A 17355-nucleotide genomic window follows, 5' to 3' on the forward strand; every position below is an offset into this window, starting at 1 on the left:
AGAAAATGACTCGATCAGGGCTGCAATAACTATGCATCCACAAAACCACTCCTGGATTTGAATATTTGAACAGACAAGGTAATGTTATTTTAAACATGTCAAAAACAATGAGGCTTTCAAATGCACATGAATGCGGATATTTTATGCTCCTTTGCAAAAACAACAGAAGAAATCATTTATTTTAAAAGCATGAGGAAGCTGATGAATGCTAGCACACAACTAGAGGGGGAAAGGCTGGCAATAAAGGAAATCTGACAAACAGCCTTGACAGCTTAATTACCAATGTTAGCAAAGATTTATTAATTTATCAATCAATGCTTGGGGTGTCGCCTTTTCCCTTAGGGAGAGCGAACCATTACTGTGAACTTGGTGCCTGAGCCTTGCCCGACTGTATGGAGGCCACATATACACCCCCTCCCCGGTTGCTCAGAACTCACACATCTCTGCTAAACCACGGCAGGGGAACCACCCTCTGCCTAACTGACTTAGGAATAGAAAAAGTACTAACAACACATTTGCTTAGATTTTAGCTCATTTTCTGTTCGGGGTCCAGTTAAGTCTGACTGTGTGATGGTTCTCTAAAGGGCCAGGGAGAGTGTTCCTTGACTGCATAAAGAGAGCTAGCATGCCTGAGGTCGCACATGGAGATTTATTGTTTTTGAATCTAGTTTGCAATTCAGTTGTATGCAGTCTTTGAGTCTTTCTTTTTATGCATATGGCTCTACTAAATAAAAAGTGACCTTATTTACATCAATATTGTACTTATGTGTATCCAAGTGGGACATCTGGTCTGACTGTTTATCCCTACAGTAATGGAAAGAAAACACAAACTGAAAGCAATGCTTAGAAAAGAAAACTTGTATGTGCTTCTGAATGAATTTTTCATTGTGATAAATCATTAATGCATGTCTATACGCTGTTTCCCTGTGCACACCTCAGTTCTGACAACTGGTAGAAGAAAAAGATCTTCTTGTAAGTAGCAGCTGCCCTACATTTCAGGGCTTTCAGTGTGACCCCTTCTCTTGGTGAAATGATGCCCTCATGTGGTTGTTCTCCATAACTTCACTTTAGGTTCTCACTTGCCGAACACAGACAGTTTTTGTACCTGAAAGATCCGCCTCCAGGGTCATTGAGCTTGTTTTTCTGATTTGCGGAGACCTGTACAGCAAAGCCCATGGGACTCCTGCTTGCTTGTATTGATGGTCCCTTCCCAACTACGCCTGAAAAATAATAAGTAAAGATAATAATAATAAGTAATATTATCATGGACTGTCAGACAGCATTTCCGTCAAACAGCTCCATGTCCAAGTAATACCTTTAACCAGTCTTGCTAACATTGAGGGAAAAAACTGTGGAATGGTTTTCCAGGTCTGTATATAAAACACACCGTGCTGTCAATATCACTGTGCTTCACCACCTCTCCCTACATTCTGAACCATGCCCGACTGCTCACAGATGCATTTCCGGAAAGGCACAAAACAGTCAGAGTGCATTTAAATTTGATTTTAACAGGCATGCTACTAGCCAAAGGCACAGAGTATTTTTAGAACTTTCCCATATACTGATATCATCCAAAAACCTACAGATCTCCCACTCCCGGTCACTCAACTTAAAGCAGACAGAAAAATGTACGTGCCTCAAAGCGTGCACACACATACAGACAGATACACACACACACACACACACACATACACACAGATAGACACACAGACAGGCACAGACAGATATACACACACATCTTGAACACAACAAACACACACCTATGCAACAAAAGTCACAAACCTTGTAGGAATCCCACAGTGGAATGGAATATTATATGTGTGTGTCCAGGGATCAAAATGAGTAGGGACATTACTGTGTATTTGAAGACCAGGATGACAAAGTCGGGACGCTGACATCTCTGTCCACAGACACTCCCTAGAGTGGGGACATTACTGTGTGCTTGGGAATCATAATGAAATGCTCGGGATGTTTCCATCCTTCAGTGACTTACTGGAGAATCAGTTAGTTCCTGTGATACTAGCATCATGGTAAAACACTGGAAAAGGATCTATATGATGTCAAAGTAAAAGCAGACAGCAGTCTGTCCTCAGGTGAGTCCACAGGACGGACGGGGCCGTACCTCGGACAGTTTGTGTGATCACCATAGGCATTCGAACCTGGCCGCCCTGAACACCTGTCCTCTTGATGCCCTGTAAAGAGGGGGAATGGGGGAATAAGAGAGAGCACAGTTACCAACAGGCAAGCGCTCAGGACTGCACATGCCACGCTAGTGATCCCTACGGCTCTACACAGAACCCAACACATTTGTGAGGCTCATACCACAATACCTTTTTCTACACAGCGCAGCACTCTCCCCTGCCAGCTGCTGGATGGGGCTCCTTCAACCCTAGCCACCCGACACACTCTGAGTCTCTGGACATACTCAGGTATGGATGGATAGATGCATGCATGTAGTCATGAGCATTTTCACCTCTTTCTTATGCTGTTTGTTACCCCAGGGGTTTCTCTTGATCACCCTCTCCCTGGACCGTTTTCTAGTTTTTCCTCCCCAAATATCTTGGCTTTGTTTTTGGGTTTTTCCTCAAATTCCCTTTGATAAATGTGCCCGTCAAGCACCCTTTATGACAATGCAACTGAGGGTAAAAAAATGCAGGATGATTTTGACTGACTGATCGACCAAAGAGGTGCAACTCAGGGAGAGGGATTCTTTGGAAGAGGTAAAGAGGGGAGCTAATGCATGCCCCAGAGGATGGAGGAGTGAATTGGCATAATAAGAGTAGATAATAACAGCAGCCTCTGGACACTGCTAGCTCTGCATATCTCTCCACCTTGTTTTCCTTTCTTCAGCAGATGCTATATTACAGTTCAGGGCCGAGAACAAGCAGGGCTGGCGAGGCCAAGTGATGCGAGGCCAACCAATTCTTATGGAAATAACTATGTTCCTGCTCAACTTGCACAATATTCAATTTGGTTTGAACCTGTCCCAGAGAAGCTTGCATAGTTAGCTGACATATAGTTAAATGTGCACTACTGTGTAATGTTCTGTGTGAGCAGGTGGGTGTTGAGGTTGAGTCAGATTTAAAATTTAATTTGACTGGACTTGGCTATTTACAAAGACATGGTATTAGTCATTGAATATACTCTCAAGACCTTTTTTCCCAGGTCAGCAATCCCCCACCATCGAACTCACTCACAAAGCCACCATTACTGCCATTATTTCAAAGCCAGCATTATTTTGGAATTTATCCTTTGTAGGAGAAGCATTTCTTAGGATCACAGTGGCTCTGCAGCTTCCAAACAGCAGACCCTGCTATATATGTTAAATGTCCAAACTGAGGCGTCTCTGTAACAGTGCCATCCCTGTAGCAGAATGCTTTCAGCACATCCCTGGGAGGACATGGCATTGTGGTGTCCTCCACATTCCCGTGGTCGCAATGGCTCCCAACTAACTGCTACCTTGGCTCCCCCTGTGACCTCGGCCGGCAAGCCCAGGCTACGCTGACAGGCACTGCGGGTGACAGAAGAGGAACTGAGGGAGAGGCTTAAACCAGCAGGCCTGGCACATCCCAGGTCTAGGACACTACCTGTTTTCCCCAACGCAGAGCTGATACCTGATGGGCTAGCTTACTGCAGGTTCTGGGTGCATTTCCATGATCAGTGTCTTGCTGTCACACTGGCTCCCATAAGCTCAGTCTGGTAGCATTAATGGTGGTTGCTCTATTTACATGCAAGCTGTGGCTGGTGCGTGCAAGCAGTATAAATGCTTCCATCAGTGTTTGTGCGTGAAGCTTGTTTCACTGCATCACTGAGGTATGCAGCAGTAACAAAGAGGCCAGGTTTTTGGAGGGAACCTCAGCCTTGGACCGGTGCCAGATGAGATGGTCAGCAGGCTGCAGGCAAACATGAACCACTGCTCCTCCAGGCCAATTTTCACTGACAGTGAACAGTGGAGGTAATACTGACTTTAAAATGTGCTTGCATCTGTTTTAATATAATCTGTAGGTGACTGAAGGTGGTTTGGGGTATTTGGCCATTGCCATGGTGTGTCAATCAAAACAAGGGAGGAGGCAGGGCTTCCCTTTTGGACCTTTAATGGCAAAGTGGTAATGCTGTGTGTGTTTTATCTTCAACTACACACACCATTACCCGAGTACCATTAAACTGATAACTACACATTCCTGGAGGTAATCGCAATTTTTAAACAGAGGTAACCCGCTTGTTGCTCCGTTCACTCTCCACCAAACTCGCTGCCTGCACTCGCCTCTTCCCAACGTGCTGACTGGCTGAAACAGCGCAAGTGGGCGTGATCAGGCATGGCACTCCCATAAAGGGCAGCATGTATCTCCTCTCTTAGAGCCTCTTGATCATAATCTGAATGGTGAAACATGCAATCCACCTACTGTTTGTAAAATCAATCCTTTTTTACTTTAAGCTTGATGACTGATAAGTACAATTAATGCAACACAGGAGAAAATAAAGATAAACTGTGGGTGTTTTAATCACGTGCTCTTTGTCGCTAGTCAGTCTGAGGGGTAAAGGACGAGTGAGCAGGAGCAGCATGAGGGGGAAACGGGCACGTTTGTCACCCGGCAGAGAGCCCCCAAACTGACAACAGGCTCAGTGGCGAGGGACAAGTGAGTCATGTCAAACTGGGCAGCACACCAGCACACCAGTACCCAGCATGAGGTCATGTGCAGCTTTGGCTCCAGGTCAGGAAAGCCCAGCTCCAGCTCTACAGTAGGAACTCCACCTTCCCCAAAGCTCCCGTCCCGCCCACACCATTGGCTGCTGCAGCTATGTGTCCAATGTTGGCTAGGGCTATGGGTGGGCACGCTTCCCAGCAGCCTGTGCGTCATGCCCCTTAACGCTACAGGAATAACCTATCGAAGTGGCCGATTTCATTCAGCTCTGACCACTGCCATCAGTATAATCAGTTCCTGGGAGTAAGAACATAAATTTGGGAATTTGGAGTTGTTTTGTTCGTGACTCGCAGACAGAGGACCTACCGGGACAGCCACATGGCTGTGGGCCACCCCAGGGAGGACACCAGCCACTGTGGTGCTGACGCTGTTGGGGTGACGTGGCCGCACAGCGGGTGTGACGGGCAGGGTGCCGGTGGCAGCTGGAGGTGCTGCTAAGCCCAGCTTGGCCTGCTGGAGGGGCTGTGTTAGAGACTGCTGGCTGTTGAGCAGAGACAGCCTCAGGGCAGGAAGGCTTTTCTGTTTACAGAGAGAAATTTACAGAGTGTATTAACTATTTATACATCTAGCAAGGTCTCTGAAACCTTCATTAACACCTTTTCAACATGCGCAGAGAAAGGCAACTACTCTTCTCCCATCGTGTTCATTATGAAGTCAATCATGATTTATTCAGAAGGCAGCCTTTTTAAAACAAACACAAAATGAGTGCCTGATATTCAGTGACTAAATAAAGCAATCAAATTGCTCATACTCAAACAATGCATTTCTGAACCATTTTACAAGTATAGTTTGATTGTTAGCTTATTTTTCACAATAGAGGCACATTCTAAACAAGGGCGGAGGTCTGGACTCCTCCGTATTTTGTCCTAAACTGCTTTAACTCCTATGACAACATGATTGTGTTTGCTGTCAAAGATGTGATACTCATCACAGATGGATGGAGAACACTGCTGGCAAATGTCACGGGCCACAACACTGTCTCCCAGCATGTCTGACCCCAGGGGTCGGGTAAGAGGGGGAACATGTGAGGTATGCAAGGCCACCAACCTTGAGAAAGGGGACCAGGTAGGGCTGGGGGGATGACTTCAGCTCTGACTGCAGCCGATTGGTGAACTCCTCTGGTTCAATCTTGGCATCCTGTTAGTCGGAAATTGTTAGTGACAGTTGATTTCTGGTGAGAAAAACTAGCACCATTGCTGTCACTTAATAAAATCAGATACTTAAGAGCAATGGATGCATAATGAATGACAATTTTGTTAAGTGGTATTTTTTTTTTTTTTTTTTTTTAAAAAGGTCTATGCCAATATGCTGTGCTTCGTTCTCATTTCAAAAGGAATAACATGCTGCCACCTACAGGCAAGAGTGTGTAACACACAAAGGAAAAAAAAAACCTCTAGCATGAATTTCATATAATTAAGGGTTTAAGCTCAAGACGGAGCTGTAAGCCAATTATGCATAAGCATAAAGCCAGATGAGTAATACTTGCTCTTAAAAACATTAGGGATCCTGAGTATCCTGAGGAGCATGCTTTTCTATAACACAGTATAAACCCTACCATTAAAATAAATTTATATATATGTGTATATATATATATATATATATATATATATATATATATATATATATACACACACACTCACATATACACATACATATATATATATATATATATATATATACATATATATATATATATATATAAAAAAATTAAATCAATGAATAGATAAAAAATATCAGTAATAATAAAATAACAGTGATGCGCACTCATTACAAACAAATTCAGGACATATCTGCTGCATCTTTACCATACGTAAGGAATTATTTCACAAATTTAAGGTTCAAAGTATTCTGGAGACACAAAAATTATCCATGAGCTTCTACCCTGTGTAAATAAACAATGCTTGAAAATGATGAACATTTGATGGATAGCCATAACAAGAGTGTCTGATGATTGTAATGTACATTCAATCAAATTCTTTCTCTGGACTTCAAGTTTTTGGAGGACTATAAGAGGTGGCCTTTTAGGACACCACCTTAATCCCTGCAGCTCACCAGCAGGTCCTGGACCAATGCCTTCACATTTCGGGAAGTTTCTGGGGAGGGCGAGTTGTGGGAGGCGAGCTTGATCAGGGTGGCTAGGAAGTTCTTGCATTTCTTCACATTTTCTTGCATCTCCTACAGAAGCAACAAGTTAACACATATCTCAGTTTCCACAAACAGCTACAGCTACCTCAGAGAATGCAGAAGCTTTGAATGGGGATCTTCATTAGCACAGCAAATTTCCTAATGATAAACTCCCAGTTAATGATCACAGAAGGTAACACTCATCACTCATAGGTACTTAAGTCACAGTGTCTTATATGTGCACTATATGGACAAAAGTATTTAGCCACACCAGTTAATTATTGAATTCAGGTGTTTCAATCAGACCCGTTGCCTCAAGTGTATAAAATCAAGCACCTAGCCATGCGGTCTCCATTTGCAAACATTTGTGACACACAATGGGTCGTTCTGAAGAGCTCAGTGACTTCAAGCATGGTACTGTGATAGGATGCCACCTTTGCAATAAGACAGTTCATGAAATTTCATCCCTGCTGGATATTTCACATTCAACTGTAAGTGATATTATTAGAAAGTGAAAGTGTTTAGGAACAACAGCAACTCAGGCCATGAAGCGAAAGACCACATAAAAATCACAGAGCTGGGTCAACGACTGCTAAGGCTCATGGTGCGTAAAAGTCGCCAACGCTCTGCTGATTCCATAGCTGAAGAGTTCCGAACTTCCACTGGCATTAATGTAAGCACAAAAACTGTGCGGTGGGAGAGAGTCCCAGAGAAACACTCAAATCTTGTGGAAAGCCTTCCAAGAACAGTGGAAGCTGTGACAACCTGCAAAAGGGGGACCAACTCATATTAAAGTATATGTACTTGAATACAATGTCATTACAGTCCCTGTTGGTGTAATGGTCAGGCGTCCGAATACTTTTGTCCATATAGTGTACCTCACATACCAAAATTCCCTGTCATCGCGGAGCACAAACAGAGGATTCCAGGCCTGTGAGGGGACATCCTGTTTTTGCCAAATCAAAAGACTAGATGCACATTTTAAAAGGTACAAGGGTTAACTCTGTGACAAAGTGAACCCAAGGGAAAGTGTTTTTTCAGACATACCAAACATTCATACATTTTTGTTAACTTGGTATGTGTGATTGCCTAACTGAAGACATTCCCTGGGATTCACATTCACTTGCCCGGAAAGGTAAAATTTAAGCTAAAATCAGACATCCACTGATTATATTGAAATGAAACAGCTCTGGGATACCCACATGAACTCATATCCCTGTGATACTGTTTAAAGGGCATACAACCTAATGCAGTGAGTGTTATGAGCACGAATGAGTGCATGTGGGGGTGACGGGGGGGGCGCAGGCTGTGCAAGGCCTGCTGCCAGCTATGAGCGGCCATGGAGCCCCAAGAAGCAGAGCAGAGACCTGGGAGACGACGGACGCTGCGGGTACAGCACTCTGTGGGGGCAGGGCGGGCTGTGGGGTGGGCTGAGGCTGGGCCTGGGGCGCACTCTGTCCCCCTGCCATCACCACTGGCGGTGGCTGCTGCTGTTGTTGCTGCGACGTGGTCACAGCCACCGCCATGGCTGCTAGGCCCCCAGTCACTGGCGCCTTCTGGAGGGGTGAGGATAAGACAGAGACAAAACAGACATGATGCCTCCCTCCCAGCAAGGCCTTGGAGACCACCATGTCACATCAGCTGCTCTGACTACTGGCGAGACATGGCTTGACAGTACAGGGGGGCACACAAGAGTGCTTCAGTGCAATAATGATGCCCTGAAAGCATTCCTTACAAAAAAACTTCTCCATTACCAATGTTATTCATGTACTTAAACACCTTTACTTACACTAATTAACTACAAAGACAAAACTTCTTGAGAGTTATGGACAGCTGTTTTAACAAAATATCAAGCTAACTATCAAATTCAAAGCTCATCTCATGCAGTTCTTATTAGAACTTGCACCCATTGTTGATCAACAAAAGGTGCAGAATCCGATTTCTACCATAATTATGGTTTCTCTCTCTGAATTCAAAGCTGTTGTTATGGTTACAAAATATGAGTCTATCCAAACCTGAGGGGGCAATTTTACCCGTGAACTAGGTTCAGGAGAAGGTTGCTGTCGCAGTGGTGTGTCGGTCAGAACACAGGAGTCAGGTTTCCGGTCCAGCGCTTTAGTGAGGGTTTTGCGTGGTTGACAGTATGTGTGGAGGGTGTGTGTGTGTGTGTGTGTGTGTGTGTGTGTGTGTGTGTGTGTGAGTGTGTGTGTGAGAGAGAGAGAGACAGAGAGAGAGAGAGCCTGCCCCACAGTGCAGCACTAAGGTGGAGGTCGTCACCACAACTTTTCACAACCAAAATCCTTGGCCCTGTTGAGGTTCCTATTGGTGGCCAAAGGATACAGACAGGTCAAAGGGCGAATGGTGACCTGGGGGCTGTCCTTGGGGGTGCCTGTGCCTTGGGTTACCTGTGGGGGTTCTGCTGATAAGGGGAGCAGCAGGACTGGTTTGGGCAAGTTTCAAGTGGTTGTCAACAAAGGGTCTGTGAGAGGTGGGGGTAGTGTGCACAAACAGAGGCAAACAAAGGGATGTGGCCCTTTTTAACACTACTGGAAACTATCAATGTTTTGAATAAGCTGCTCTCTGCTCCATCTCGTTCTCTCTCTCCCACACTCTGGATGCTCTCTATCACACTGCCCCACTCTCTTTCTCTCTCTTTTCTCTCTTTCTCTCTCTCACTCCATCTCTAAAGCCTGATTTATGCTTCTGCGTCGAATCGACGGCGTACCCCCGCAGAGCCCTCTGCGTCGCCGCGTACCCCTCCGCCGTTGCCTGACGTGCACCTCCAAAAAATTGTAACTTCGCATCAAGGCGATGCAGACCGCAAGGGCTGTGATTGGTCCGATCAGTATATCATTTCCAGCATTTAGCTTTTCTGGTTTCTCCCTCCCGCTATACTGCCACTTTTAAAGTGCTTGTATCGGAGTTGTTTTCTGCGCGATAACCATGGATCAAGTTGAGAAGCAGGAAGCTAAACAATCAACGAGTTTCGCAATTGACCCTTCAGAAACCACACTTCCCCTAGCATTATGGCGGTGTATTGCACAGTGACGCAGAGCAACGCCTTCAACCCCGACATAGAACTTCGAAAGGTTCATGACGGCGTCGAAGCGACGGCGGGGGTACGACACAGAAGCATAAACCAAGCTTTATGCGCTCTCATCTTTTTCTTGTGCATGTGCTCTCTCTGGAAATCTTTTATTAATATATTGTCATTGCCTTTCAATGTTTTATATTGAGAGGCTTTGTATTTTGTCTGTAATGGTACATGCTACTGCATTCATGGCCAAGTCTCCCTTGGAAAAGAGATTTGGATTTCAACGGAATTCATCTGGTGTAGCATAGTAGTTAAGGACTCGTAACGAAAGGTTTCCGGTTCAATTCCCCACTGGGGCACTGCTGCTGTACCCTTGGGCAAGGTACTTACACATGCTCTGCCAGTCTCACTATGCCAGGCTATCGCTACACCAGTCTCTCGCCAGGGTCTCACCATGCCAGTTTCTCACTGCACCGTCAGTAGTTCCAAGGCAGAGGAAAAGCTGAGATGAAACAGTGCCAAATACTCAGCATGGTAAATCTGTGCTCACTGGCAGGAGACACCATAACAAGGTGCTACACCCACCCACAATCTGCTGTGCGTAGAGCACAGTCATCAGCTGCAAGTTTGTTCAGACACAAGGAGTGAACCACTGATTAATTACATCCCCAAAAAACATACCCCACACGCAAGGCAAAAAAAAGCCATGTGTATCAAAAAATTACCGATTTTGCAAAGTAGAAGCATTGCTACTTGGATGCACCATTCAGATGATTTAAGAGAAGGCAATTAAATATTTTAATATGAAATTTCATTATTATTTATGTATGCAGAATAAGTGCAATATCTGCACTAAACTCATACCCCTTCATAAGTATATTATCATACAGTTGAATGAAGATTGGGTAGTTGTTTAAATATTTCAACAGTAGGTTCAACTGTTCATTCAGTTTAACCCACTGATGTTTCGTACTGATTGATGAATGTAGGAAGAAGTTAAATACTAGGAAGAACTGAGTGATTTTAAAACTCAGTAAAACACAGTTCAATGGATTTATTCACCCCTTAGACATCCCTTCTGAATATCAGATGTGCCCGGTTTGGCAAACATATTTTGTATCTACCCTGAAATACTGATCTCAGGGATTTAATTAAGAATCTCATTGTGTTAAAAACTGAGTTGCCTGATACTAGTCTACAGCAGTGGTTCCCAAATTGTGGGTCATGAGGTGTATGTAAAAAATAACAGCTATACCCCCTGTACAAACATTAAGGAAACTTGACACTGCACTGGCTAGTAGTGACGCATGGGTCGACCCATAACCCGCTAACAGCTAATATCATGCTAATATCATAACAGATAATATCACAGGTTTGGGTGGGTCGGGTCAAAAAGTGGCAAAGCAGCATTCCGACTAAGTTATAAATAACTTACAGAAACATTGCGTGCCATAGGCTTTCGTTATAGGCTCTCCAAATTGTGTGCTTTGGGCTAGGCTGTGATTACTAGTCCACCTTCCACCTTCTCTTCCCCTCTCTCTGTCACTTTCTCTCTCTCTCTCTCAAACACACACACACGCACACACGCATGCACTGTAGGGTGCAGGTCCTCTTATGCCCTGGCTGTCAATAATCTGCATTAACGAACTATAAAGTAACCTGCATCTATCACACATCTCTTTGCACCCAGACTATAATTTATAATGCATTAGGCCAGGCTTTAATTTATAATTATTGCCTGGCCTAATAGCTAATTAGCTTATCAGCAGCTTTATCATCAATTTGCGATTGTGGTTTTGGCCAATGCATGTGTTTTAGAGTGTTGATAATAGGCTTCACCTACGGGTTTTTTCCCTAAGTGGTATCTGTAGCTTTTGTTTAGATTATACACCTCCAAAACTCTTTTTTTTTTTTGGTCAGAAAGAAGAGACTACCACTGACGGATCAGAGAATCAGAGAAAAGTTAAAAATGGGCGATGCTAAGGTTGAATGCAAAGTGAGCCAAAAAAGTAAGGTATGGGAGAGATTCGGGCAGGTTGTCCTGTCCGATGACACCATTACAGACTACGTTATCTGCTTGAGTTGTGAGGCATTATACAAATATGACAACACGTCGAACCTTGAGGCGGATGGGCTACAACAGCAGAAGACCACATCGGGTTCCACTTCTGTCAGCCAAGAACAGAAAGCTGAGGCTGCAGTGGGCACAGGCTCACCAAAACTGGACAGTTGGAGACTGGAAAAACATAGCCTGGTCTGATGAATCTCGATTTCTGCTGAGGCACACAAATGGTAGGGTCAGAATTTGGCACCAGCAGCATGAATCCATGGACCCAATCTGCCTTGTGTCAACAGTCAAGGCTGGTGGCGGTGGTGTAATGGTGTGGGGAATGTTTTCTTGGCACACTTTGGGCCCATTAATACCAATCAATCATCGCTTCAATGCCACAACCTATTTGAGTATTGTTGCTGACCATGTGCATCCCTTCATGGCCACAATTTACCCATCTTCTAATGGCTACTTCCAGCATGGTGACTGACCAAATAGTTAAGTGCAAAAACCTGGTCGTGTACTTGAAGAAGTCTGGTAGCACACTCAGCCTTCCGCATGCTGTTCTACAAGAAAGCGAGAATAGATCAAACAGCAAGGCAGCGATGTTGAACTCCGTCACCAAGCTACATAGGGAGATCCAGGAGCTGCTTCAGGACAAGGGGCAAGAACAGCACATGAGGGCATCCAAGTGGAGGTCCTCAACACAATTGGAGAGTTCTTGTCCCCCTTTAAAGATGCATCAGAAGATATGGAGGGTGACCACTACAATCAACCAACCAACAATCAACACAGCCCTGTTGTGGCACCGTAGGCTGAAAGGCCTTTGTGAGCCTCGGTGCGGGGATCCAGGCTACATGCAGCACAACCGCAGCCGTGCAGGAGTGCTCCTAAATGAGAAGTTTATGATCACCCCCACCTATAAAACTGCCACCTTCCTCTCCACGTTTCAAGACATTGAAAATGCCGCCGCCAGATGAAAGGTTGGCAGTCCAAGCTGAAGCCCGAAGACTGACAACAGCCCTCATCCCAACCCTGCAGGCCCAGTCTGAGCAAACTAGTCAAGGTAAGCCTTCCATAGTCAGATTACCACAATTTTATTTTTGCAAAACAAGATGTTGGTCTAGCTGTGATATAATAATTATGCACACGCTAGATGCGAATTAATTTTGTGTTACCTTTTGTAGCATTAATGGAGGAGACGAGCGCATCAAGCATCCCCAGGGAGGAGGCTCTGGAAGGTACACATCCTGAACTTACATATTGTTGATAATGACACAAAAGGCAATGAGTAAAGTGAACTGTAGGCCACAAAGGTAGGCTACTTTAAAATCATAATATTCTATAAACACGTTATAAGTGTGTGTGGAATGGTTTGACTTCGACTTTGTGATGACGGCAACTCATTCATTATTATGCCAGAGCATTCATTGAAAAGACGTAGAATGTTCATGGAGTGGGAAGACACCCCGGACGTAATCGAGCCAGATGAAGTACAGCGATACCTGCAGAGTCCCTTCACTCTCAACGGGTGCCAGGAGGACGTACTTGTCTTTTGGAGGGATCACCATTACAAATACCCTCTCCTCTCCATGCTGGTTAGAGAGGTGCTGTGCATTCCAGCAACAAGCGCATCCAGTGAGCGCGCTTTCAGCTCAGCTGGTCATGTGCTCGAACTGCGTTGAAATTCCGGTTAAATCCTGGAACTGTGGACTCCATTCTTTTTCTACACAGTGCAGCCAAACACTAGGCTAAAAAAGACAGTATAGACCTACACATGTAGGCTACAGGCAGCTGATGCAGTGGGAGATGTCAAATGAAAGCTACACCCTTGATTATGAAAGACTTCAATGACCACCAAAGCCATTACTCCAAGGTGACAACCACATGAGGTCAACATATATTTATGATCTGAATTTAATTCAATTAATACTAAAAATATATAAATAGCAGCAGTGAATACAGTGTAGTTTTTAAACCTGGCTTAGAGGCCAGTGTGTGCAGCTACACAGGCAGCTGACACGGTGGGAGACGTCAAATGAAAGCAGCACCCTTGATTAGGAAAGACTTCATTGACTCCAAGGTGACAACCACGTGAGGTCAACGTATGTTTATGATCTGAATTTAATTCAATTAATAATGTGTAATAATGTGTGCATATACAAGGACTTACATGGGGGGGGGGGGGGGGGAAACAGTGAGCCCTTTGTGTCAGTGTCAAAGCACAGGGCATGTCCAACTCTTACTGACAACCCACTCTCCCTACCAGGGAGTTTTTCAAAAACCCAGGCTTTACATCAGCCAATGAAGTACACAGTATGGAGCAATAATCAGGAAATGCGTCAACTGAAAGTACATAGTCTATGTCTTCTATAATACAAATCGCTAATAGAGAAAGTGAAGATACGTCGCATAAACAAAATTCAACACGGTGTGACGTCAACTTCGCATTCTCTATACTGGTTAACTTTTCTGCTCTACCATTAGGTATAATCTTTTTTTTATTATTGTTATTGTTTTTTATTGTTGTTTATTAAACATTAACTTCACATGCAATTTATTTGCCCATCAGTCATTTTACACTATCTAACCAAAACGTATAGGCTATGAGCTGTATGCTATACAAACACAAAAATCCATAATTTAGCATAGCAGTGTTTTTTAGTCATTTAGGAGATTATTTTCCTAAGATAACAAGTACAAGGTTTATGATTTTGAGGGTCACTATATGCCTTACAGATACCAATGAAATTGTTTGCTGCTCTCAAGCTTGAACACTGAGACGCACTTATGAGGGTTCAATAGCATCAGAAATTCTAATACATCTCATGACAAGAGCATCACAGTCACAGTCAGAACAGGATGCTACAGTATTACTCCTGTAAGCAGCCAACAGGAAATGCAAGGAGCTCTTCCTAGCACAACTCAGTACAGTTTACAGAATACTTGTTTTTTCAGTCATCCATTTCTGTGGGCTTCTTATTTGGAACACTTTTTATTATAATATTTTTCATCATTATTATTATTATAAAGTAGTTATTATTTGTTGCTGTATTGTACTTTTGTTCACATTTACATATGGAATATCTGTAAATTTATTCACACTGTATATTGTTGGTGTTAAATTACTCATCTTTCAATAGGAATTCACAGGGCAAACATATCGTTGAACATATGCTTTAATGTGACATTCTTCAAATACAAGTCAGAAAACAAGCATCTACCAAGGAATGAATACCTAATGACTACAAATGAATACTATCAATTGCAACAGTTGTACTGGAGCAGAATGGCATTCCCTCACATCTCTCTACTCATGAAAGTACTTCATCAGCAATCCTTGTTAGGGCATAGGGACTGAAGCCCATGGATACAGAAAGGTCCTGTTTATACAGTAGTGAAAATTAAGGAAATGCTGCCCCCTATGGTTTTCCTAGACTCTGAGAAAGTGAACTGATAGCTGTATTTATGAGGTAGCCTTCAGTAATCATGACATCTTTAATCAAGTAATGGTAAAATTTTCAGGTGTAATAGCTATCAGTAAACTACTGGGTATCTGAATGCAGATAGTAGTTATTATCTAAATGATTTAATTGCCTAACTCTTTTTTGCATTTTGTATATGGCAGTGTAGCACAGTGCTAAGGAACAGAGCTTGTAACCGAAATGTCGCTGGTATGATTCCCTGCTGGGGCACTGCTGTTGTACCTTTGGGCAAGATACTTAACCCAGAATTGCCTCAGTAAATACATTCATTCAGTATAGTTGTGGTTTTGAAGAATGTGACACATGGAACATTTTCTCATACTAGTCACTTCATTGGTTCCCCTTGATTGAAGTCAAAGACTGGACATCATTTTGAAATTGCCATGTACTACTTTTCAACAGTTTTTGTCCACTCTGGGCAGCAAAACATTGTAAACTGGTGATAAAGAGACGCACACTAACAGCATGGACAGAGCTTGACAAACAGTGTGGAAGCACACTGCAAAATACTGGATATTTAAGATACTAACTGCACTTCAGACCTACAAGTAACACACCACATTTTGAACAGAGGCCTTACTCTACTTTTTGCTTGCTTTGTTTTGTTGCTTTTACAAACATCCAGTGTTCAATATCACACACAAACATTTTCATATTGTAGACCATTTTTGACAGCAATGTGTTACTATTACATATATTGAATCATAGAAATATTTCACAGCAGTGGAACTCATTTTCAGGATGGCTACCAATATTTTTGCAAATATCTATTTTGCAACAACTCTCATTACAGAAGCACCCATTTTCAGTGATGTTTAGTGCAGTGAAAAGCTTCAAGACTATGCTATCTATAAAAGTAAATCAGAAAAAAAACTTGGAAATCAAAAAAGCTTTCAAAACCTGCCAAATGCTTGTTCATCCCAGTTTACTCAGGCATAGTACTAAGCAATTGACAGACTGGAGTAGCTCTGGGTTAGAATTAAGTATGAGATATATCAGCGTGCACATTTTGGTTACAAAAGATTGAGCACCAGATTATTTGCTGAAGGCATCTATGGCACAAGACACATTTCCTGTCAACCCAGTTGTTCTTTGTGCTCACACCTGCAGAGTGCAGTTGAGCAGAAGGCAATACAATTAAGTCTGCATGTGCATTTTGGTAGCTTCTTGCAATGGTAATATACACTATATGGACAAAAGTATTTGGACACCATAACATTGTAATAACAAAGTATTCAAATACATATACTTTAATATGGAGTTGGTCCCCCTGTTGCAGCTATAACAGCTTCCACTCTTCTTGGAAGGCTTTCCACAAGATTTTGGAGTGTTTCTCTGAGAATTTGTGCCCATTCATTCTGTAGAGCATTTATGAGGTCAGGCACTGATGTTGGACGAGAAGGCCTGGCTCGCAATCTCTGTTCCAGTTCATCCCAAAGGTGCTCGATGGGGTTGAGGTCAGGGCTCTGTGCGGGCCAGTCATGTTCTTCCACACCAAACTCATCAAACCATGTCTTTATAGTCCTTGCTTTGTGCACTGGGGCACAGTCATGTTGGAATAGAAAAGGGCCTTCCCCAAACTGCTGCCACAAAGTTGGAAGCATAGCATTGTCCAAAATGTCTTGGTATGCTGAAGCATTAAGATTGCCCTTCACTGGAGATAAGGGGCCTAGCCCAAACCCTGAAAAACAGGTGTGGCCAAATACTTTTGTCCATATAGTGTAGGAACATACATTTTCCAAAAATGCTCTTTTTTGAAGCAGCTCCAGTCGGCAGGTGTAGGAATGTGCGGCTTGCATGGTGCCTGACTGATTCCACATACAGCCTGCCCAGTCTGAAGCATGCTGTGCTCCACACTGACACCTGAAGCTGGTGAAAAACCAAATGACCTCTGCTTTTAGGCAAAGAGTGACATTGGCATAGCTGTACTACACCTGAAATACATAACCACAAACTGTT

At 43.4% G+C, this 17355-nt stretch overlaps 1 protein-coding gene across 1 annotated transcript in view; it reads right to left on the reverse strand.

Moving 5' to 3' along the window:
- LOC118788165 (transcription initiation factor TFIID subunit 4-like) overlaps positions 1–17355 on the reverse strand; it is a 91244-nt gene that overhangs the window by 58557 nt on the left and 15332 nt on the right. Inside the window, exons 3-8 of the mRNA XM_036544059.1 lie at positions 8195–8383; positions 6756–6878; positions 5751–5840; positions 5010–5222; positions 2123–2192; positions 1106–1220 (exon numbers count right to left, since the gene is read on the reverse strand). Of these exons, the coding sequence (XP_036399952.1) occupies positions 1106–1220; positions 2123–2192; positions 5010–5222; positions 5751–5840; positions 6756–6878; positions 8195–8383 (800 nt within the window). The remainder of the gene's footprint in view (positions 1–1105; positions 1221–2122; positions 2193–5009; positions 5223–5750; positions 5841–6755; positions 6879–8194; positions 8384–17355) is intronic.

Source organism: Megalops cyprinoides, chromosome 13, assembly GCF_013368585.1.
Source record: "Megalops cyprinoides isolate fMegCyp1 chromosome 13, fMegCyp1.pri, whole genome shotgun sequence".
NCBI classification, from domain to species: Eukaryota; Metazoa; Chordata; class Actinopteri; order Elopiformes; family Megalopidae; genus Megalops; species Megalops cyprinoides.